The sequence below is a fragment of the Pistacia vera genome, unplaced genomic scaffold (assembly GCF_008641045.1).
Source record: "Pistacia vera cultivar Batoury unplaced genomic scaffold, PisVer_v2 Contig660, whole genome shotgun sequence".
NCBI lineage: Eukaryota > Viridiplantae > Streptophyta > Magnoliopsida > Sapindales > Anacardiaceae > Pistacia > Pistacia vera.
The window spans coordinates 1,082,521-1,107,953 of NW_022196513.1; the positions used below are offsets into that span (position 1 = coordinate 1,082,521).

Here is a 25,433-nt window from a genome sequence, read left to right on the forward strand (position 1 = left end):
CCATACTATATTTAACTAAGCTATTATATTATTAAATTTGCTATGCTATACATCACTTGATTATACAATATGTTATGTTTATCAATTTATCATACTATATTTATTATTTATTAATTGAAATGTTATCTTATAATATTTAATTATTGATTACATTTGGAAAAATATGAAACTATTATGTTATTAGATTTACTATGTTATATATCACCTGATTACACGATCTATTATGTTATTAAATTTATCATGTTATGTATCATAATAATTTATTATTTTTTAATTAAAATGTTATATACTTATATATTTAATTATTGATGACATTTAGAAAAAAAAAAATCCAAACATATTATATATATAATAAAAGCAAAAGTATTATAATATTTTATTATTGATTACCATTAAAAAAAATTCATCCAAACTAAATCAAACATAATATAAAAATGAAAAAAAAAATATAAATTATAATATGCATACCATGTTTTTGGAACATACACGTCAAGCCTAACTTTTCAAGCATAACATAAGGTATATATGCATATGGTTTTTGAAAGAGTTTTTTGTTCATGCTGCCTTAGATTTGGAAAATTCTAAAGTTAACCAATATGTTGAGTTTTATATTAACATCCGTTTATTATTATTATTATTATTATTAGTTTATTATGCAGGAATATTACCCTGTATAATTTTTTGCACCTCTTACAGGTGTAATTACAATAAACCCCCAAAAGTTCCGGTATAGCGAATCAAACACTTGCTAGCTGTTAGAATTGGACCATAGTATCTCTTCCTTCTAAGGACGAGTTTGAGGTTTTTGTAGCTTTTTCAATAGTTATTGATTTCATAATCTATAATCTAAAAAATAGTGGACACCATTAAGTCAGAACTCATTTTCATCAGGGTTTGCGCCTTTAAGGGAGTCGATCGTGGTTAGAATCGAATCAAAGAATGAGTATTGTTGTGGAGGAAGAGGAATTATGTAGTGAAATGAGCGACAAACAGCACAAAGGCAAAGGATATGGAGTCATAGAGGGAGAATTTACGCAATGGAGAAGAGAAGGTCTTCAGAAACACTACTCCAATAGGGTTTGATTTCGGCCATGCCAAAGAAGAAGCAGGAGGGTGAAAACTACTAAATGGAAGAGAAAGTTAGGTTTCCCTAAAATTTTCACTTGCAAACTCGTGTTTGTAAAGAAGATTCAGCTCATCCTTCATGTAGAATATATTCATGTAGTTTAATTTATGAAACAATGCAGCTGGTTCTCCCACCAATTGAGGGGGAATATTCTTCCTCTTACCTTTATTATCCTCTGGATCTGCCTACTGAAGAATAATGTCAACTACAAATACTGCACCTTTCAACAAGTCAGAGTTCTCAATTCATAATAATTTTGTCTTTTTAGCAAATTCTTTATACATCAACATCCGAGATTTGGATACAAACAAGTACTACACAAAAAAATAAATAGCAAGCACCAGTAGCTAATTAAGTATCCAATTTGTGATGTTCATATTACCAACACTCAAAACCTATCCTAACCACAACAAAAATCCACGGTCACCATGCTACCTTCTTTAACAATCAAGTCATGAACCTTGGAATGTTTCTCTCACAATTATCTCCGCTGCCTCTTCTCTGTTTCTCCTCACCAGCACCGGCCATAAGCTCTTGCCTGTCCCTCAAGTTAACAGCCATATATACATACACACATCAGCCATTTTCACTTCCAAAGAATGCAGAATTCAGACCAAATGCTCTACAAATAAGTATTACAAAAACACAAAACTATACTCTGTTTTTTACACATTAAGAGTACCAATCATCCATTCTTTTAAGCTTTTAGGTGAATGTCTGTATTTAAGGATATCTTATATACTCTTCTACTTCGGATAGATAAGTAGCTAAATCAAGCATCAGTAACATTTTTTTTCCTACTATACTCATAGTCTTAATGAATTAGCAACACCTTTTTTAAATAGGGCCATTGACACAAGTTTGCATTAGAAATTTAACATTTACTATTTAACATAATCTACTGAGTTAACTGTAAAGCATGATGCGGGGAGTGGACTTGCATAACTCCTGGAATCAAATTCTAAGGTATACAGAATCCATCGTAACACAGAGAATTAAACAAATAAAAGATCATATTAAGCATGAAGAAGGTATTAGGACACAGATACAGAAGATAATGAAAAATAAAGGACACTGTTCAAACAATGAATTATCAGACTTAATTAGCTCTTGACATTTCTAACAAATTTTAATATTTCTAAAAAACTACAGGTGGAGAAAAATCAGAAACAGAGCATATTAGTTAAGACACACAAATTTGCTAAAGAATTATCTAATTCCATTTCTTTTCCAGAGTAATGAAGATAAAGCCACACAGATAAAGTGCTAATCAAGATACATTCTCAATTCTAATTGAAACAACTAGAACAAAGAAACAGCTAATTCAACCAAGCTTGTAGAGATCAGAAAAAGTTTAAATAGCCTCGAAAAACTGAGATATGCCCAATTGCACCATCATAAGAGTCCCAAATCCAACAATCATTTCCAGGGTAATGATCATCTGAGCTATCAGCTGCATAATAAACGCAATCCCTTCTAAATCCCGACAACTCTTTCACCGAAACAGAAAACGAACAACTAATGACACCCACAAATATCTTCGAAGTCTAATCCATCCATCCACCACCTGAACCCACCTCCCTTTCTTTTCATTAAGCTTAAAAACTTCGATATATTACTGATCTTCATCATCATTGTACTGTTGGCATTTATTAACCAAAAAACAAAAAAAAAAAAACAAAAAATCCTTAAATGACCCCACCAAGTATACCATCGAAAATCTCCAAGTCAACCGTAGGTCTACCACAACTTGAGTACCAATCAAAGATTTAGAATCCACAGTTACATTACCACCATTGGAGAACAAAACATAAAACTTGTAACTATGATAAATAGTATCCGCAAAATACTCATGAAACAGAAGTCCTATGTCTACATTTCTCCACATTCCCAGTTTCCTTTCACAAACACATCTACCCATAACAGAAGAATCAACATCATGCTCATCGAGAAATGAAGAAATTACCACTTTTGTAAAGGGTGCAACAGCTGAGTCAAGTTCATATTGATTTACCTATTTCCGTTACCCAATAATCCAATAAATTTAAAGACTTTGGTCACTTCTCGGATAAGTTTTTAAAATCTTCAGTAGTCATTGGGTCAGGATTCGGACTCTACCTGAGTTTAACTCTTGGACTCTGACCACCCACGTTTGAGGAGTTTCTTCGTCCTGGGTATTGGAGATTCTGTTGAGGGGCTCGATGGAGTAAATAGTGGAATCCCTGAGGTTAAGACGTCATTCTAACGTCATTTTCGATAAAGTTCGGGTCTTTGAGGAAGTCGGTGGTGATTAGAATGTAGGGTGGGAATGGGTAATGTTTTTAAGGAAGAGGAATAGTGGAGCAAAATAAGCGACAAGCGGCGCGCAACGAAGGATATCGATTCGTGCGGGGAGAAGTTTGACAATGGAGAAGAGGACGTCTTTACAAAGTCTACCCCAATCGAGTTCGATTCCGGCCATGGCAAGCGAAGAACGGGGGAAAGAAGATTTAATCAAAGAGAAGGTTGGGTCGTTATTGAAATAGTGTCTTTATTGGGATTTAATTTTTGAGAAACTCAGGGGTGTCATTGTAAATATTATGAGTTTTAACGAGTGATAAACTTAATATTTTGAAAACTCTGGGGTAAAATTATACTTACTCAAACCTTAGAGGAGGTAATCAAATTACCCTTACTCTAAAAGAATAGGAGTGACTTCTTTCCCTTTCGCTCTCGCCCTATTTCGTCTAAGAAATTGGAGGGAAAAGAAATGCCAGTGGCGAAACCACAGTCTTCTGATGCCAAAATCATCGCTTACGTCGACATGGACTGCTTGGACGTTCAAGGTCCTTCCAATTCTCTCTCTTTTTTCCTTTTTCTTTTTTGTATTTAAATGGATGTATAATTGAGAAAATCGCTGTTTGTTTTGAGTTCGATGAAATTTTGATGATTTCTAAAGAATAATTTCATAGTTTAGGAGTAAATTTTGGCTTTTCGTTGTGTATTTTTATTTGAATTAAATTTTGTTTGTGAAGTGAGGTGTGTCGGACAAGAGAAAAAATAAGCAGCAGAATAGGGATAGGCATTAGATATGCTATAGCGTTGCGGCTCGAATCCAGGATGAAACAACTCATATTTCAGTTAAAATCTTTGAACAACTAAACTTCCAAATAAAATCCTAATTAAAATTAGAAAACCAAATAAGAAAAAGGAAAATAATCTAAAATCCTAGTTTTGGAAAATCTGTCCTACATCAGAAAAGATAGGAATAATGTTATGGATGGTTGAATAATTGGAAAAAGAGACTAGTTTTTGAAGATTGAGGATTAGTTATTGCATTTGACTTGTAAGAATTGCTACTGATAGTGATAGTGATAGTGAAATTACAGTATTGAAGGTGTATTTTTTATCTTTGGATTCTAATAGTGATGATTTACTTGGTTTTTCAGAAAATGCTTTTCTGTTTGAAAACTTATATGTCTTTCTGTTCACATTTCCTTGCATTAGTTTTGCTGTAGTTTGTTCTGCTCTGAAAATGTGATATTTTCAATGCAATGGAGCAGAGAAAGCAACTACATTTAAGGGGTTTAGCTTCTGCTGTGGTACAGTACAATGAGTGGAAAGATGGGGACCTGATAGCTGTTAGCTTTGATGCCTGGAAATATGGTGTAAAGTGGTAAGTAAGTTTTAGTTACTTTCTGAGGAACTTTTTATTTGGTGACAAAATAATTTCCAGAAATGCATTAGATTTAGATATCTCATGCATGATTTTCAGTCCAATGAGAGGAATGAGGCAGAGGAAGTTTGTCCACAAATGAGCTAGTACAAGTCCCTGTAGCCCGTGGTAAAGCTGATCTGATTACATACCAGAATGCATTGTGGGTTCAGAGGTATATGGATTTAAGATGCAATTTGAATGGATCATTAAATTTTATTAAAAAGTTTATCTTATGACAACTTTGATCAAATTTGCAGTCCTTTCTTTCAAGGAAGGGTCGTTGTGAGGGGGCTTCTATTGATAAAGTGTATCTCGATCTTACTGATGCTGCAAAGCTATGCTAGCAGAAACTCCTCTAGAGAGCTTGGAAGTGGTAGATGAGGAAGTTCTTAAACCACAAATGTTGGGGCTTATAAGCGAGGTAAAAGACCCTGTTTTTCCATTTTCTGTAATGACAGGTGGATACAGATCTTTAGACATATGGTTTCAATACAAATATCTCAAAGCATAAGTTATTTAGTGAAAACTTTGCACTCTAGTTGATACTTGTGTACATAGGCTTTAAACATAAACACCCTTTAGGCTTAATGTAACAGTCAGACCCAGAGGTTTAATATAATATAGTGATATTTACATACAAAAGTAACTGTCATTAGCTTAATCTATCAGATGAAGGGGTAAAGTTGAAAATGCCTTAAAATTTAATTATATATTAAAAACAAGAGTTTATCTTTTTTGTATCATATGACAGCAAATTAATCATGGGTAACTAAGGGACAAAGTAAACAAATAATTTATCTAATAAAGTACGCCTATCTATAAACTTTTTTTAAGATTTTTTTTTTATATCATTAAAAAAATTTGTAATTAAAAAGTTCTTTTTTCTAAATAAAGTACTTATTATTTTAATTTAGTTGGATAAAAAATATTTTTTGTGAAATTATTTTTTGGATTTTTATATTTTTTTGGATAAAATGGTAATTGTAAGGAAAGAATGAAAAGAAAATAACTACAAGGGTGAAACCCCCCCACCCCCCCCCCCCCCCCCCCCCCCCCCACCCCCCCCCCCCCCAACAAAAAAAAAAAAACCAGGCCTTAGCAAATAAAAGCAAAACTTTAGAAGCTATACAAGCAACAAAGTACAAGCCCAAAAAGACCCGCCCTTCCAGCACATGGCCAAGAAGAATGAAAAGCCATCACTAACGGGACAAAAACGAGAACTGCACCAAAGGCCCAGTATTTTTTAATTTATTATAACTAATTATTGTTTTTTTTTTTTTAATAATCAGATAAAACAAAAGAGTCTTTTTATTAGATTTGTTTGTTAGATAATGAATTTGGTTACGGTGGATATTTTTGGATAAAATGTATAATATTATAATGTTTGCGCGTGTAATATCACTTGTTTAGGTCTAACTATCACTTTCACTAAACCTTAAAGGTGTTTATGTTTTAAAGTTTGTGTGCATATATGGAGTGTGGTGGGGATTCACCCTCTGTTCAATATCTGAAGGTTTAGAATGTTTGACCCAGAAAAAGTACTGAATAAAAAACTGTGTAATTTTACATTAGTTTTAGATTATTTATTTTTTATTTTGCCCCGGGGATGTTACAGGGAGAGTCACTATGTTGCACATATATGATTCTTAGCACTAGCTAAAATCATATAATTAGCTTTAACATGTATTAAATTTTTTGCAGAATTTTGGGAAATCACGCTCTCTCTTTTCTCATGGTGCAACTTTTACCTTAATCTCACCTACTATGCGGTAGAACTTCTCATGAGCCCTCAGGGAGAACTTAAGAATTTGTTTGGCAAGAGGAATCAGTGGTGAAGAAGTTCGGCACGCCTTCTCCCAAAAGCCATGGTTCTGAGAAGTCATTTTCTGGTCTTCAGGCTTTAAAGACAGTTCCTTCTGTAAGAATTTCTTTCTTAACCAAATGAATTGTTCTTTTGAATTTTGTAGATTGGAAATAATTCTAAAGCATCATCTAGGGCAAAGATGATTAAAATGAATCAAGATATAAAATAAAATCTCTTTGCACCATATAACAAAAAAAAAAAATATATTATATTAATAATAATAAAATAAAAATTAAAGAAGGCAAAACTGAAAACAGTTAACATGAAGGAATCTGAATTGAAACAGATGAATAATTCATGAATGGTTCCTTCACTAGCATCGGAGCCGAAAACTTGACAGAATCCCTAAGACGGCTGCAACAAGTTGAACAACACAAGCAATTAAAAATTGCAGAAAGTTCTAATTTCTTCAGACTGAATAACAATAATTTTCCAGGCTTATAAAAATGAATATAGTAGGGAGATTGACACATACGTCTTTATTCATTGATGAAGTAATTGTAGAGTTTGATGAAGAATTGTAGAGTCGAGATGAATCTCCTTAACATGAGAAATTTTGGCCAATTCTGCCTGCAGCTCTCACTCAGGATAGGAGAATTTTGTATCTTCAATTTCTAAGAGAAGTGAGGTTCTTCATCCCATTTGGCAGGCATGACAATCTGGACAACTTACAATTTCAAGTTCTGTAGTGCTGTGAGATTTGTAAGCCATTCCGGCAGTGCTTTAGGTTTGGACATGCTTCAATCTTCATGTACTCTAAAGTTTTTGCAGAGCCTTGAAGAATCAATTGGGGCAAGTCCACTAGTTCCAGCAATCCACTTATCATGAACACTTTAACATTCAAGCAATGTTCTTCTTCCTCCCCTTGTAAGTCCATCTTCGATTAAGCTCCGGACAATTGTATATCACCAGCTTCTCCAGTCTCTTCAGATGTTTTATACCACAAGGGAGCGAGATCAAGCTGTAACAACCCTCCAGAATCAATGTCTTGAGGCTGCTGAGACTCTGCATTTGTCAGGCAATGTTACAGATGGTGGCAGTCGCTTAAGCGCAAATGTCGAAGAGAACTCAAACATTCAATTCCGTTTTGTGGTAACGCCTCTCCTTCGTAGTGATTTCCAGATATTTGGGTTGATCATGTTCTGCAATTGCTGGGTAACTTCTTCAGCCCTGAACATCCACGAAGTCTCAAAGTTTGCAACATATAGAGCTTGAAATGACTCCGGAAGCTCCTCTATAATGAGTTCGAGGATAAGTCAAGACATCTCAAATGTTTCAATGAAGAGACCGAGTCTGGCAGCTCCTCAAATCGAAGACTTTAAGCATAACAGCCGGAGGTATTTAGAATTCGATATGCAATTACCAAGAAGGATTGAGTAACATTCTTGGATTGTAAACTCGGAAAAAGAATGGTCCGAGTGGCTCTTAAGCTCTTCAAAGCTCTGCAACTTTCTCAGAATGTGAGTTCAATAAATGAAAAATGTCGAACAATTTGGGCAATATGCTTGGGTGCTAGACTATCCCTTGAGCATTCTCTTGGTGTCACGGATATTGCAAGATCGTGCATAAGTCATGCATTTTAAAGGTCAAGCAAACATTATCTTCAATATCCTGAGAAAACACCTTGAAAATAACTCCTTCAAGTACCGAACCCAACTCTTCCAGCTCTTCGTTTCATTAGGGGTGCAAGAAAACCAAGGCCATCCAGTAATGAACCAGATAATTGCTGTCAAAACGGAACCCTTTGGAAAAATGAACAATAAGCAAAACACCGTTGCAAGTGACATGGCAGATGATCATAACATAGTTTCAAGGACGGTAGGATGTCACCTTTCCCTTGTTCTAGTAGCCTCAATCGTCAGAATCTTTTATCAAAACCAATCATGTTTTATACGTATTCTGATAAAGCACACTCCCTAAAGTTCTCACTACCAAAGGAATCCCTCCACAATTTCTCACAATTTCGTCTCCAATTTTAACGAGGTTTGGATAATTTTTCTCCACCTTCTCTAAACGCCCATTTCACAAACAACGACAAGAATCCTCATGGGAAAGACCTTTCAAGACATACGCAGGAACAGAGCCCATTGTCGAGGCAACTTGGTTACTACATGTAGTACACATAATTTTACTTCCACTAGCACAATCACAATAATTCCCTCAATCATTCCATTAACATGACTTTCAGACCGTACATCATCTAAGACAGAAAAAACTTCTTCCATTTGCAGAAGGGACACTTCTTTCATCAATTTACTGACGTCGAAGTCATCAGATACACACACCACATCCTTAGTTCGAATGTTTATCCACCCTTTCGTCCTTATACACCATTTTCGCAAGGTACTTTTCCGATACCTCGGATTCCAACTAAGGAATGACCGAGAAACTTTCAACCGGATCACAGGTGCTCAAAAGGTTTACCATGTTTTCTTATCACCCCCTACCAAGAACATCATTGGCATGTTCAAACGAGTTCCTTAAAGACTCGTAACGTCAGGCGCTCTTAAGATAAATTTAGACACACTAGCTTCAATCCATCTAGTCTCTTCCTAATCTCCTGATTTTAGGACTCAATTTGGACTGAAAGCTTGAGAAGAAGGAGCTTACCTTTGGCTTCTCCACTTGCTCCTCGAAGCTCGTACTCGAATTCATCCAACACATCCTCCGCATCGTAAAGGACGTATTTGAGCTTCCAGAGCCAGAAACGGAGCTCGTGGTTATGCGTTGTTTGTTCCTCGGCATCCAAAGCACAGCTTTGATGGTGGACAAGGTTGCTTCTAGCTTTCTCAAATCGGGTTCGAGAGTAACCGAAGACGAGCTATGTTCTTTGGAGGCAAGGGAGCTTAACTTGATCAAAAGGTTCGTTGAGAAGCTGAATAGAAACGATTCCGCCATGGTGAGAGAAGCAAAACAGAGGGAGATCTGAGCTAGCTGATATTTCTAAAGGAGTGTTACGTCAATGTTTAAGTTATGTATGGAGAAAGAAAAATCAATTTCAACCCCTATCTATGATATAGTTAGGTCACCCTCTTATTTTCAGAAACTAACAGTATTTCCCCTTCTTCTGTAACTTTAGGTGGCTTTCATTATTGTACTTAGTGTTTTTGTGTTAAATAATGAAATTCGAAATAAGAAGTTTGATTTTGTATTTTCAAAAATTATAAATTCATTCTTCCATTTTCTAAAATATTTATTTAGAAATTTGAAAAAAAATGAAAACTTGAAATATTGTGCTAAAGTACAATTAATAAAAAAAAAACCATATTTTTTGTTTCCTATTTTTAAGTATTTCATTATCCATAAATTTCTTCTTTTTCATGTTTTCTGTTTTAGAAAGCGTATATGATAAAAAATGAAACGATAATGAACATGACCAAACTTCTAACACTCCAAAACTATTGCTCCTAATATTCAAAATTAGACGTTAAAATAAAAAAAAAGGGATGAAATTTTTAATTTTGACTCCCAATTTTCAAATTGGACGCTAAATTAACAACAATAAAAGGGTGGTATTGAGTTTTTGAAACTAGAGGGTGTTGTAAATAGTAAGGGGTTGAGGAAAGTTCCTCCAAAGTTGACGCTGAAATTGAACGTTGAATAAGAAATAATACGGTTGAAATTTAGAATGAGGATCTGTGGAAAAGTCAACATTTATGGCTACAAAACCTCATTGCGGGCATATTAGTCAAAGTATTTATTTCAATTACGTCTCTCACATCACATGCTTCAAGAATTCGGTGGTCTCTGAGTCTAGAATTCCTCTTCACACCTATTTTCTTGTCATCTTTCAATTTATAAATCATAGATTTTGAAGAAATTATCATTCATTTTCTAGAAGTTTTATCATGTTGTGTGAAACTATTTTAATTTATTCTTTTTTTTTTTTTTTTTTTTTGTGATTGGAATGTCCGGCAACTTACTGATCTCAAATCACCCAAGGTCCTGAAGTTGACGACTAGGTAAGTTCCTAATGGCACCTCTATTAAGGTTTGGTGGAACTCGAACTATAGTTATAAATCTTCTTTTGTTTTTTACCATTAAGAGCATCAAGTGGTGGTTAAAAAAAAAAAAAAAAAAAAAAAATTCCAATAATCAAGCCTTTCATGGCTTTTATTATAGTGCTTGAATCTTATATTCAAACGACATTAGATGATATGAGGGGAAAGATTCAAGATGATAGTGTCGAACCCAATATTCGAGTAATGTCTGAGTACTATTTAATGTATGTGTTTAAGCTATATACAAGGAGAATTTTGTTAGAAAATTAAAAGAAATATAAAGTTCCTTCCTAAGTTCGAAGCTTAGAGTCACCTATCACATTTATAACTTACTTTAAACATTAGATTTGTAAGGATTTAATAATCTCAGGATTAGTCGAAAGTGCGTGCAAACTGACCCGAACCCTTATAATATAATAATATAAATATAATATATATAATAGTTCAAAAACTTTTAAAAAGAGAATACTTTTCAATTGAAGAGAAAACGGGGTCATTTAATATAATTTCACAAAAAATAAGTTATTTGGGGATTTAAAGTGTCAATAGTGAAAATATTTACTACGTTTGAAAAGGCGTGTGATAGATACAATCGAATTTTAATTCTGGGAATAGAAATTATATGTTTTTACAGCAATTTTTTAATTTAATTAATTAATTATTTTAACTATTAAATCAAGACCAAGACTTACAGAAGTCCAATATTTTGATAAATAGATTAGAAATTAATTGCAAAAGTTGAAATATAAGTGTGAATCTAGAATCAATCAGATATAAATCTAATTAAATATAGATTTTAAAAATTAAAAATAATCATGATCTAGTAATATTCAAGTAGTTATGTACAGTCCAAGTTGAAACTAACTTGGGAGTTTAATGATTGTTTATCTATGTGTAAACATTATAATATAATTAATTAGATGAGATAACTGTGTATTTTCTATAATCAATGATCGTGTCAACACAAAACAATCACCTCAGTTGGACCGAAAACATTTATCAGGTACACTAGGAGTACTTTGACCATAAACATTAACCCAATAAGATTTGCTAAAAGAAGTATAATAATTAAATATTAAATCCTGCCTAGAACAGGCAATTTGCTCTTTTGAATCTTATGATAATAGTGTCGGTCAATGGTTAAACCACAACCGGGTGAAAACTGGAAAAGTTGTTGGGTCCTAGGCTGCCAGTTTAATCAGTTTGTCGGCGGTCAAACTGGTTGACAAAAACTTTTAAATTATAAATACACCCCAAAAAATTACAAGAAATCCCTATAGGTTTGAAATTGCAAACACACCTCAAATACAAATCACCCGTATTGGTTGGCAGCAACAACACCAGATGCAACCCCAATAATCCCTTAAGCCCATTCCACTTAAATAACCTAAGACTGTCGAAATAGGTTCGATTTTGCCAAAACATCCATCGCTGGCGTCAAACACTCCAGATCAGATTCATCGATGCCAACATTGACAACCCTCTCCATCACTCAGAAATTACTCCCCTCTCCTCCTTACCAAAACCACTCATCCCACTCCCGTTAGCCTTGCTAATCACCGGCAAAAGCCGATTGTTGCCGCTGCCAATTTTGTCGATTTCTGGCGATTTACTCACCGAAAATCAACTCCGTCGCCACCATTGCATTCGTCAACACTTTCTCTTCAAAAGCCCCACATCCCAGTCGTCAATTGTTCCGATCATCCTCCCAAATCCTAAGGTTTGAGTGAATAGGAAAAATTAAACCTAGCCCGTTGAACCTTCAAGGTCCAGTTAAACTAATCGAGCTGGGTCAGGTTTTAAAACATTAGTTTCAGAAATAAAATTCAGAAATTTAATATGATTATATAATTTAAGCTAAACAATACATTTTGAATGACGCGTAATTATTTAAGGATATCGTAAACTATCTCTCTTCTATAAGTCATCGTTGAATATTGAAACAATAATTTGTTGACATAATATAAGTTCATAGTTAGAATAAATAGTTCATGGTAAAAAGCTACTATGTACACATTTTTTTTTTTTAATTATAAATCCCATATCTAACAATAAATTTTTTAACTACTTTTGAATATTCGAATAATTCGATAGAGACTTTAAATATTACTCAAAAAGTATAAGTTCGAGTCTCTCTTGATTGCTAATAGGAATGACATTGAAACTCTTACCTAATTAGTAGTTTCAAGATCCTGAGAGATTAGTAAAATACACGTAAACTGACATGAACACTCTTCTGACATAAAAAATTAAAATAAAGCATCAATGTTGTGACTACTGTATGAAACTAACATGTAAAATAACTCAAAAACAATTGTTTTGGTCGCCATAATCACCTTCTTAAATCTTGGAGTCAGAGGATTTAAACCTAAGACCATGCGTCTTAATTATACATCCTAATGCTTTCCTACCATTTAAGCTATCAAAGATGGGTTATTCATTCTGACTTGAGCATGCAGATACAGGATTTGCACCAAAAAGAAATAAAAATATTTCTAAAAGTAGAACCATGATTCCCAAACATATACATAATAGAAAATGATTACATTGAGCCCAATTTACATAGCATGTTTATCAAAAAATATAATTCACCTTCACCTACATTTGCCATAAATTATCAACGGAGCCTATGAACTGCACCCAACTTTTTTTTTTTTTAATTCATCACTGTACTTCACTTTCTGTGATATTCGCTTGATCTGCACGCAATAGCAACTACAGATCATGTGTTAGATCTTTGAGAAGAGAACTATATATTTCTACAAAACGTCGATGATATCACTTGATTCTCCTATCTGTTTTGGATGGTAAGCAAATAATCGCAATTGGAAGAACCTCGTTTAGACTATATTAGGTCGCTTTAAATGGCCCGCCCGAGGACTTGTGTTTATACTTATTTTGTGTTTGTGTGTGTATAGGTTTTGTGTAGTCCGCAACCTTGGCAAGATCGAATGTCATCTCGATGTTAGTGCGGAAGAACGTGGTGAACATCTTGGGGGTCAATTTTCATGAATGCATGCTCGATGATGGTGGTGTTGGAACTTGGCTGCTACTGGACCTGCCAACGATGTGTTGTCGACATCTCGGTAACAACGCGCATCTCTCCGATTTTGGTTTTTTTTTGACCCGCACATGTCGCCCAGGTGCACGAGATAAGAACACAAATGCACAGAAGTGGAAAGGACGTCAAAAGAACTTAAATTAAACTTAGAAGTGGGATCATATACCTACTGTAGCTTTAGATTTTGAGAAGTTTTCAAGCTGCGCTTCCATGATGAGCAAGAAGGATTCGGCTCTAAAGAAATTCAAGGATTGAATATGTTCCCTAACACACCTAACCATAAAAACAGTAAGCAATATCTAAGATACACTAACTTATTGCCAAAATCCAAAAAAATCCTAATTTTGGTCCTAACTTGACAACAAAGTCACTTTTAATTAGTCCCTTCTCATTTTCTAATTTATTTTTAATTCAGACTGCTTTATGTAAGGGCCAAAATACCCTATACGTAAACAAAGCTTCCAAAGGTTTGCTCATAAAAGAGTGTTAGTAAGAACATTTTGTTCATCTAGAAATTTGGCAAAGGTAATACGATAAGTGCTTAAAAAATACACATTATATTATGGGTTATAGGTATCATTTGTTGGAAATTAAGATTAATTCGCATGAAATGAATTATAATTGTTTCATAAATGCATTTTTGAGATCACGGGTAATTTTTGTGGCTTCAAGGAATAAGGCTCAAAAATAATATTCGGATGAGAGATGATGTTGGCCAGAGAATTTGTGACGACTGGAAACAAACGGATCGAGAATCGGAGTTGACTGAAGGTTATGGAAGTGAAGTAAAGAGAAGATTCTAGATTACATTTTAGCTTGAGCATGCCTCGGTATTTTGAGAATATTTGAGCTGTAAAACTCGGAATTAATACAATCTAGACCGTTGGAAAGTGATTTAAAGGGCTAAATTTCATATGTTTGCCACTTTTCTAAATTCCATCGTTATGAGTTCAAAAATCACCATTTCTGAAAAATAGCGGAATGATACGGGAAGAAGACCTGTAGCTACCGTGCCGCAACCACTTTTTCCAGTAGCTACTGTGCCGCAGCATAGTGCCGTGGCACAGTCACGACAGCTGGGAACTTTTTCCGTTTTTTACTAAGAAAATAGGGTTTTAAGTGTCTAAACTAACTAGAATTAAGGAAAATAAAACCCTAACACTTGTGGGGATATAATATAAGTCTTTTACCATTATTTTGGGAATTTTTTAGAGAAGAAAAAGGGAGAACAAAGTAATTCAAGAATGCAGGAAAAAGGAGATTAAAGAAGGCTTGGAGAGAAAGAATTGGGGAGGCAGAATCATCAAACTCCATTAATCCAACAAGTTTCACTAAGTTTTCTTCTTCTTTGTTATTATTATTGTTATGAAAATACAATGATGTTCTCATATTTATTCATGAAGGACTAATTCTTTTGTGATTGAGGGTGATTTTAAAGCCCTAGACATGTCTTGTGATTAATAAAATATGCATCTATTATTTTTGATCCCTATTGATTAGTGATTATTTCTCTGTGAATGGGTTTAGATAGATTGTCTTAATTGTTTAAATACGCAATTAAATAGTTGAATTAATTTATTAATGCCAATTTAGGTTGTTTACGAAACGCTTTATTAACCTAAATAACTAGTGGTAAAGTGTATGGTTGTACGTGGGGGGTAATCACTCAAGATAACTAAACCGACCATATGAGTTTAGCCTTGATTCAGTAGGGCTCTCGCAACTTAATGCTTTTATTACTTTGAATCTAGAGATCGTATCTAGGTTAGTAATAAATAGGGAATTGGGTTAGACGGTCTAATCCAACGACTCAGTAAAGAGAGATATAAACTTATCAACGTTTGGTATTTTCGGAGCTGATATGATCAAGAAGGAAGAAGTTAAAGAGTGCTTTTATTATCTGAATTCATGTCTAGGGGTAGCGAATAAACCTTCAATCTAGTTTCTTATTATACTCTTTCGTGATGTTTTCTTGTTTTATTTTGTTTGGTTTTAGTTTGATAGTTTTGTGTTGAGTTTTTGTAATTCGTGACAAACCCTGTTGAAGTAGATAATTATTGAGTTCACAACTCCTGTGCGGGAAAGACCCTTACTTACTCTTTGCTACTACACGACTTTGCATTAGAATTTAGTGAGGTAAAATTAGGTGTTGCATTTGCACGCATCAAATACTACACGTACAAAGTGTTAAGAAATATGTGTTATTTTGTTTTATGTTTTAAGGGGAGATCTGTCTTTTCATTATTCCTTTGTTTAGCCTATATATATCTTGTATTTAGGTTAAATCATATTTTTAGTATTTAATTGAATTGTGTAGTATCAATGAAACCCTAGCCTCCTCTTTTTTTTTAATTATTTCTTTGGATTGTTACAGGTATCAGAGCAAAAATCATGGGACGAGGCTTAATATTAAACATAGCTTGCGCGGATCCAACTTTAGTTTCGGAGAGGGTATTCATTTAGTTTGGCAATCTGGTATTTCGTTGGTAATCGTTCAATTTTGGCAATTGGTATTTCGTTGGTAATCGTTCAATTTTGGCAATCTGGTATTTCGTTGGTATTCGTTCAATTTCGACAATTGGTATTTCGTTTTCCTTTCTTTTGCATTCTGGTTTTCTTGTTGTTGAATATGGCTACTGAAAGAGACGATTCGCTTCAGTCTGTAAGTGTGAGGTTAGTGAAAGAATTATTCGTATTGGGTTATATGTGATGAGAAATTTCTTAAGGGTTAAAAAGATGTAAGGATATGTTAGTGGAACTTCTGTGAAACCTAAGAATACTGATGAGAGTTATGTGGTGATAGATGCCGGGAAGCAAACAATGCAAAAATTATTACTTGGTATTAACAATTCTGTTGGGCATTCCCTAGGTACACAATTAGCGAAGTATGAGACAGCAAAGGAGGTTTGGGATCATCTACAAAGGTTATTTACTCAGTCAAATTTTGCAAAGCAGTATCAATTGGAGAATAACATACGAGCTCTTCAGTAGAAGAATATGAGTGTTCATGAGTTTTATTTGCTATGACAGATCTTTGGGATCAATTAGCTCTTACAGAATCTGCAGAATTAAAGGATGTAGTGCCTATATTGCTCATAGGGAGCAGCAACGGTTGGTACAATTTTTAACGGCACTCGCATTGATTTGAAGGACTTAGAGGTTCAATTTTGCATCGTTCTCCAATGCCTTTGTGACCAGTTGTCAGTGAGTTATTGGCTGAAGAAATACGTCTTAGTCTCATTCTGAAAAGGGAATTCTTTCCGATTTACTTCTAATCCTTCTGTGTTAGCAGTACCTTCAAAGCTAGTCTTAATAATCAGAATAAACCTTACACAAGGGTTGCCTTCGACGAGTGCAGTTTCTGTAAGCAAAAAGGGATTGGAAGGCTTAGTGTCCTAAGTTGAGGTAGCAGAATCAATGTAGCAGCAATCTCAAGCTTGGAAGCTTGGCAACCAGTCACAAATCATGCTTATAGACCACCTCAGGGTTACAAACCACCACAGTCTAATACTGCAAACAGTAGTTTCATCAGGCCTTCACGATCCTAGTACTTTGGCTGAGCAATTCAGAAGTTTCTCTCCTTACAGCCACAAGCTATTTCTGCTCTTCTTCCGTAGGTCAGTTACCTCATAATCTTCAGGTATGTCACATTCTGTATGGGTTTGGATTCTGGTGCTTCACATCATAGTCTCCAAATTCTCATCTTTGCTTCTGTGTCTCCTTCGTCTTCTATTTCTCATGTTGTTGATGGACCTATGCCTTTAGCAGGTGTTGGTTCTGTTGTCACACCTCACTTGTCTCTCTCTAATGTTATCATATTCCAAAACTTACATTAAATCTTGCTTCTGTTGGTCAGTTATGTGATTCTGGTAATAGTCACTTGTTTCCTCTTTCTTGTTATTTGCAGGATCTACAGTCTCAGAAGCTGATTGGGACAGGCCGTAGGAAGGGGGGCTATATATTTGGATGAGTTAAAAATGCTAGTGCTACTGCTACTAGTGCTGATGCTACCGCTATAGTGTGATTGTCTTCTTTCGTTTGAGTCCTTTCATAGTTTTATTATGGCATTCTCGTTTAGGTCATGTTTCGTCTCGTTTGAGATTTTTGGCATCCACAGGGGCTTAGGAAATTTGCAAACTTGTGATATTTCTGATGTAGTGGATGTAAACTGGCAAAATTTTCAGCTTTACCTTTTAATTGAAGTATTTCTGTTTCTCTTCTCATTTGATTTGATTCATTCTAACGTATGGGGACCTTCTCCTGTTGCCACAAAAGGAGGGTCTTGATATTATGTTCTTTTATTGATGATCATACTGTTATTGTGGGTTTATTAATGAAACATCGTTATGAATCTTTGAGATATAACAGCCTTTCGAGCTCTTGTCAAAACTCAACATTTTGATATATCAAATGTTTAGGTGTGATTTGGGGGGGGAATACACCTTAATAAATTTGTGAGCTGCTTGCATTAGATGGAACTGTTCACCAGACCCGTGTACAGATACTCCTGAGCAAAATGGTGTGCTGAAAGAAAACATAGGCACATTGTTGAAACTGCTCGTTCTCTCTTATTGTCTGCCTCTGTTCTAGTGTGTTTTGGGGTGAAGTATATTTACTGCTGTAGGTTTGATTAATACAATTCCTCTTTCATATTTTAGGTTTTTCTCCTTTCGAAAAGTTGTATGAGTATGCCCCTGATTATTCTTCCTTTAATTTTTTGGTTGTACTGTGTTCATTCTTCGTCCTCATGTAGAACGCAGCAAGTTGTCCTCTCGATCTGCTATTTGTGTCTTCTTGGTTATGGTGAAGGAAAAAAGGGTATCGTTGTTTTGATCCAATAACTCAGAAACTTATGCGTCTCGTCATGTTGTTTTTCTTGAGCATATACCTTTCTTTTCTATTCCATCCACTACTCATACCTTGACTAGATCTGATATAATTCATATAGATCATTTTTGAGGATTCTGATAGTTGTTCATCTCAGGTTCCTAGTACGATCATTCTGCAGGTACTGACATTTTACTCTCCAGCACAACCTGAAGCTCTCTCTTTCCTATGGTCACTCAAGCTTCGTCTGAGATTGTGGATCCACCTCTACTTCAATCCATACGCATTCGTAAGTCCACAAAGTTACCAGATTTTGCTTATTCTTGTTATTCTTAATCTTTTGCTTCTTTTTTAGCTATATCATTGTCTCTCTGAGCCCTCTTCCTATAAAGAGGCAATTCTGATCCTTTTGGCAGCAGCTATGGATGAGGAACTTTCTGCTTTGCATAAGACAGGTACTTGGGATTTGGTTCCTCTACCTCCTGGTAAGACTGTTGTTGGTTGTCGTGGGGGTATAGATCAAGACTAATTCTGATGGATCTATTGAGCGATACAAAGCTAGGTTGGTTGCAAAAGGTACTTTCACAAGTATGGTATGGATTATAAGGAGACATTTGCTCCTGTTGCAAAAATGACTACTATTCGTACTTCTATTGCAGTAGCTTCGGTTCGTCAGTGGACTATCTCTCAACTGATGTTAAAATGCCCTTCTGATGGAGATCTTCAGAAGAAGTTTATATGGCGCCCCTCTGGTGTTTCAATGATTCTGGGTATGTTTGCAAGCGAAGAAAGCTTATTGGTTTAACAAGCACTCGTGTTGGTTTGAGAAATTTTTCTATGTGATCTCTTCTCTTGGATTTGCTTTAGTAGTATGATTGCTCTTTTGTTAAGTGCACTGATGCAGATCGTATCATTTGTCTTTATATGTTGATGATATGATTATTACTGGTGATGATATTGATGATATTTCAGTTTTGAAGACAGAGTTCGAATCACAGTTTGAAATGAAGGATTTGGGTTCTCTACGATATTTCTAGGTATGAGGTAGCACTTCACATAGAGGTTATCTTCTCTCGGCGAAAATGTTGCAGATATTCTTAGCAGGCTAGACTTACTGATAATAAGAAGTCGATACTCCGATTGAGGTTAATGCAAAGTATTCTCTTGATGGGACCTTTGTCAGATCCTATTTATACCGTACTGTTGTTGGGAGTTGGTATATCTCATATACTCGTCCAGATATTGCATAGTGCTGTCATGTTGTTAGTCAGGTTGTTGCTTCTCCTACTTCAGTTCATTGGGCAGCTATCTTCGTATGTGTGTATCTTCGGGGTACAGTCTTTCAGAGTCTTTTACTTCCATCCACCTCTCCTTGGAGCTGCGTGCATACTTTGATGCTGATCATGGCAGTGATCCCACGGATCGCAAGTCTGTACTGGTTTCTGTATCTTTTTGGGTGATTTCTTATTTCTTGGAAAAGCAAGAAACAATCCATGTTTCTCAATCTTCAACCAAAGCAGAATATCGTGCTATGGCATCTACTACAAAGAGATTGTTTGGTACGTTGGTTACTGCAGATATGGGCGTTCCTTTTTCTCATCCCACTCTATGTATTGTGACAACCAGAGTTCTATTCAGATTGCTAACAACTCGGTTTTCATGAACGAACTAAGCACATTGAGATCAATTGTTCAAACTACCTCTCACATCTCAGAGCATGGCACCATTACCTTGCCCTTTGTTTCTTCTTCTTTGCAGATTGCAGATTTCTTTACAAAGTCGCATTCTATTTCCCGTTTTCGTTTTCTAGTTGGCAAACTCTCGATGCTTGTATCCGCCGCATTGTGAGTTTGAGGGGAGATGTTAAGAAATATGGGTTATTTTGTTTTATTGTTTATTAAGGGTAGATCTATCTTTTCATTATTTCCTTTGTTTAGCCTATATATATCTTTGTATTTAGGTTAAATCATACTTTTAGTATTCAATTGAATTGTGCAGTATCAATGAAACCATAGCCTCCTCTTTTTTATTATTATTTCTTTGTTCTTTAGATTGTTTAACACAAAGATCTTCATACAAAGTGATATAGCAAAAAATGAATGAAATAGTGAATTTAATGAGTTTAACTTTTTCATTCATTTTTTGTCACCTCACTTTGTATGTAATTCTTTGTAAGATTTCTTTGTAAGTATAGTATTATTGTTCCGCAAATTCATCTAACTTCTGCCAATAATAATACTCAAATCTTTCTAACTCTTGTATATTTTATCAATGGCAGATTTCCAAAGATCTTCCATCATTCAAAATCCACATGTTTAATTACATAAGTTTTATCCATAATTAAACTTGGCACAAATGCCTATTTTACCCACAACTAATGACCAAAAGCATTCCACATTCTGGAATGAATATTCAAGTAATAAGTTGTTACAAATTTGAGCAATTTTTGGCAACCCGGATTATGACTAACTTCATAAACCAACATTAAACAGTCATGACAGACAAAAATCACATTATTTGTCCAATAACCACAAAAACAACAATCAAATTCCCAAACACCATCAATTTTATGAATCAAAATATTGAAACTTCAAAAGAAATTTTCATCGAACACAAAAACTTTACTAGATAGTGCACACATGATTGCAGTAAGATATAATAAATAGCAATAAATGTAGAGAAAACAGAAGAAAATGGTTGAACCTTGTCTTTCAAAGCATTTCTGTTTTGTTCCTGCCGCTTCAAATTAGTCAGTTTAATCCTGAAGTCATCAGAATGAACCTGATCCCTCTGTTGCTTACTTTGGTTCAGTCCTGAAAAGCTTTCCCTTCCTAAATGAGCAATTGGCCTTGATTACAATGAAACTAAAATCTAACAAGGTAAGTAGGAGATTTATGAGCAATGGTAAATAAGTTACTACCTGAGCAAGAGAATGGTGAAACTTCTGGAGTGAAGCTACATGATGCCTGCTGTATACTGGAGCAAGATTGATCCTACACAGACCAAGAATCTCACATTACAATCAGACAATAAGAATGATGAACTTATTGTGGTTTCTTGATCTTTCTTTTGTGCTGTTTTTTAATCAAAGTCTGAAGCTTCAAATCCTGATGACAAGTAGGATGGGGGCATTCTTTTTAAATATTTATAGGGACAAAATATTGGATTAAGACGGCAAAATGTATAGATAAAGTGCCAAACTTTTGTTCCGGTCATTTCTGATTTGACCTTCAACAGACTGAAGCAGGCCTTCCAAATAGCATATAAATTAATAAATTTTTTTAAAAAATCCAACCAACAGTTGTATATGAGACAGAAGAACCTCAATAAGATTAGAATTCCCATAACAACATATTAACATCAAAGAAGCTGTTCTCACTTCTTGTTGACCCCAACCAGCCACAGAAAGTTTCATTCGCACTTCTTCACTAGGGAACTTGACTTGTGGCTCAGTTGGATTCAGTTCTGAATAGCTTTCACTGCCTGAATGAAAAGGACTTATTTGGGACTCAACAAAGAATGATGTAGAAATGACAGTCATTAAAATTAAAAACACCTGAAGGTGACAACGCTGAGATATTTCCGGCAAAGGTATCAGGTGATTGCTTTAAAGAAGAATCAGATGCATCTTGGTCATGGAAATAGAATTCGATATGCAATTACCAACGAAGGATTGAGTAACATTCTTGGATTGTAAACTCGGAAAAAGAGTGGTCCGTGTAGCTCTTAAGCTCTTCAAGAGTTCTGCAACTTTCTCAGAATGTTGAGTGTCAATAAATGAAAAATGTCGAACAATTTGGGCAATATGCTTGGGTGCTGGATTATCCCTGGAGCATTCTCTTGACGTCACGGATATTGCAAGATCGTGCATAAGGTCATGCATTTTAAAGGTCAGGCAATAACCATTATCTTCAATATCCTGAAAGAAACACCTTGAAAATAACTCCTTCAAGTACCGCAACCCAACATCTTCCAGCTCTTCGTTTTCATTAGGGGATGCAAGATAACCGAGCGCCATCCAGTAATGAACCTGATAATTACTGTCAAAACGGTAACCCTTTGGAAACAATGAACAATAAGCAAAACACCGTTGCAAGTGACATGGCAGATGATCATAACATAGTTTCAAGGACGGTAGGATGTCACCTTTCCCTTGTTCTAGTAGCCTCAATCTGTCAGAATCTTTTATCAACAACCAATCATGTTTATACGTATTCTGATAAAGCACACTCCCTAAAGTTCTCACTACCAAAGGAATCCCTCCACAATTTCTCACAATTTCGTCTCCAATTTTAACGAGGTTTGGATAATTTTTCTCCACCCCTTCTCTAAACGCCCATTTCACAAACAACGACATAGAATCCTCATGGGAAAGACCTTTCAAGACATACGCAGGAACAGAGCCCATTGTCGAGGCAACTTGGTTACTACATGTAGTAACCATAATTTTACTTCCACTAGCACAATCCAACAATAATTCCCTCAAATCATTCCAATTAACATGACTTTCAGACCGTACATCATCTAAGACAAGAAAAAACTTCTTCCCATTTGCAGAAGTGGACACTTCTTTCATCAATTTACTGACGTCGAAGTCATCAGATACACACACCCACATCCTTAGTTCGAAGTGTTTATCCACCCTTCCGTCATTATACACCATTTTCGCAAGTGTACTCTTTCCGATACCTCGGATTCCAACTACAGGAATGACCGAGAAACTTTCAACCGGATCACATGGTTGCATCAAAAGGTTTACCATGTTTTCTTTATCACCCTCCCTACCAAGAACATCATTGGCATTGTCAAACGAGTTCCTTGAAAAGACTCGTCTAACGTCAGTACGCTCGTTAAGATTAAATTTAGACACACTAGCTTCAATCTCATCTAGTCTCTTCCTAATCTCCTTGATTTTAGGACTCAATTTGGACTGAAAGCTTGAGAAGAAGGAGCTTACCTTTGGCTTCTCCACTTGCCTCCTCGAAGCTTCGTACTCGAATTCATCCAACACGTCCTCCGCATCGTAAAGGACGTATTTGAGCTTCCAGAGCCAGAAACGGAGCTCGTGGTTATGCGTTTGTTGTTCCTCGGCATCCAAAAGCACAGCTTTGATGGTGGACAAGGTTGCTTCTAGCTTTCTCAAATCGGGTTCGAGAGTACCCGAAGACGAGCTATGTTCTTTGGAGGCAAGGGAGCTTAACTTGATCAAAAGGTTCGTTGATAAGCTGAATAGAAACGATTCCGCCATGGTGAGATGAAGCAAAACAGAGGGAGATCTGAGCTAGCTGATATTTCTAAAGGAGTGTTACGTCAATGTTTAAGTTATGTAATGGAGAAAGAAAAATTCAATTTCAACCCCTATCTATGATATAGAAACAGCACACCCTCTTATTTTCAGAACCTAACAGTATTTCCCCTTCTTCTGTTAACTTTAGGTGGCTTTCATTATTGTACTTAGTGTTTTTGTGTTAAATAATGAAATTCGAAACAAGAAGTTTGATTTTGTATTTTCAAAAATTATAAATTCATTCTTACCATTTTCTAAAATATTTATTTAGAAATTTGAAAAAAAATGAAAACTTTGAAATATTGTGCTAAAGTACATAATTAATAAAAAAAAACCAATATTTTTTGTTTCCTATATTTTTAAGTATTTTCATTATCCATAAATTTCTTCTTTTTCATGTTTTCTGTTTTAGAAAGCGTATATGATAAAAAAATGAAACGATAATGAACATGACCTAAACTTCTAACACTCCTAAAACTATTGCTCCTAATATTCAAAATTAGACGTTAAAATTAAAAAATAAGGGATGAAATTTTTAAATTTTGACTCCCAATTTTCAAAATTGGACGCTAAATTAACATCAACAAAAGGGTGATATTGTTAGTTTTTGAAACTAGAGGGGTCAGATTGACTATAGATAAGGGGGTGAGGAAAGTTCCTCCAAAGTTGACGCTGAATATTGAACGTTGAATAAGAGATAATACGAGTTGAAATTTAGAATGAGGATCTGTGGAAAAGTCAACATTTACTGGCTACAATAACCTCATTGCGGGCATATTAGTCAAAGTATTTATTTATCTATTACGTCTCTCACATCACATGCTTCAAATAATTCGGTGGTCTCTAGAGTCTAGAATTCCTCTTCACACCTTATTTTCTTGTCATCTTTTCAATTTATTAAATCATAGATTTTGAAGAAATTTATTATTCATTTTCTAGAAGTTTTATTATTGTTTGTGTGAAACTAATTTTTTTTTTTTTTTCTGGTGATCGGGAGTGTCCGGGCGAACTTGCGCGATCTCAACTAATCACCCAAGGCCCTGAAGTTGACGACTGGGTAAGCTTCTCAATGGTCACCCCTATTAGGGCTTATGGGGACTCGAACTCATGAGCTTATGAAATCTTATTTTGCTATTTTACCATAAAGACATCAAGTGGTGGTTAAAAAAAAAAAAAAAAAAAAAAAAAAAAATTCCAATAATCAAGCCTTTCATGACTTTTATTATAGTGCTTGAATCTTGATATTCAAACGACATTAGATGATATGAGGGGAAAGATTCAAGATGATAGTGTCTGAACCCCAATATTCGAGTAATGTCTGAGTATTATTTAATGTATTGTGTTTAAGCTTATATACAAGGAGAATTTTGTTAGAAAATTAAAAGAAATTATAGAGTTCCTTCTTAAGTTCGAAGCTTAGAGTCACCTATCACATTTATAGCTTACCTTATAACATTAGGTTTGTATGGTATTTAATAAACCTCAGAGAGTAATCGATGTGCGTGTAAACTGACCCTGACACCCCTTCATTAAAAAAGAAAAAAAAAATTATAGAGTTCAAAAACTTTTA

At 35.0% G+C, this 25,433-nt stretch overlaps 1 protein-coding gene and 2 long non-coding RNA genes across 4 annotated transcripts; 1 reads left to right on the plus strand and 2 right to left on the minus strand.

Annotated features, from left to right (window-relative positions):
• Positions 1-1,347: 1,347 nt before the first annotated feature.
• On the minus strand, positions 1,348-3,640 carry LOC116112386. Its single transcript, XR_004125238.1, has 2 exons — positions 3,245-3,640; positions 1,348-1,664 (listed from the first exon to the last, which is right to left on the minus strand). It is a non-coding gene; the product is annotated as an uncharacterized LOC116112386 (long non-coding RNA).
• Positions 3,641-3,842: 202 nt separating this feature from the next.
• Positions 3,843-5,288, plus strand: LOC116112373. Of its 2 annotated transcripts, none has more exons than XR_004125230.1 (4): positions 3,843-3,951; positions 4,669-4,781; positions 4,881-4,995; positions 5,081-5,288. It is a non-coding gene; the product is annotated as an uncharacterized LOC116112373 (long non-coding RNA). The 2 variants fall into 2 exon arrangements; XR_004125231.1 differs by having other exon boundaries at positions 3,852-3,951; positions 4,613-4,781.
• A 15,715-nt stretch (positions 5,289-21,003) lies between these two features.
• Positions 21,004-23,824, minus strand: LOC116112333 (putative disease resistance protein RGA3). The gene is made up of 5 exons (XM_031398483.1): positions 22,240-23,824; positions 21,899-22,059; positions 21,497-21,569; positions 21,280-21,407; positions 21,004-21,045 (listed from the first exon to the last, which is right to left on the minus strand). The coding sequence occupies exons 1-5, from the start codon at positions 23,822-23,824 to the stop codon at positions 21,004-21,006; spliced, it is 1,989 nt and encodes a 662-aa protein (XP_031254343.1).
• Positions 23,825-25,433: the final 1,609 nt, after the last annotated feature.

Coding starts and splice junctions, on each gene's coding strand:
- LOC116112333 (XM_031398483.1), bottom strand. CDS start 23,824: ATGGCGGAATCGTTTCTATTCAGCTTATCAACGAACCTTTTGATCAAG. Junction 21,570..21,898: donor GGAATTCTAATCTTATTGAG/GTTCTTCTGTCT, acceptor TGGTCTGTGTAG/GATCAATCTTGCTCCAGTAT. Junction 21,046..21,279: donor GAAATGCTTTGAAAGACAAG/GTTCAACCATTT, acceptor TGGTTTATGAAG/TTAGTCATAATCCGGGTTGC.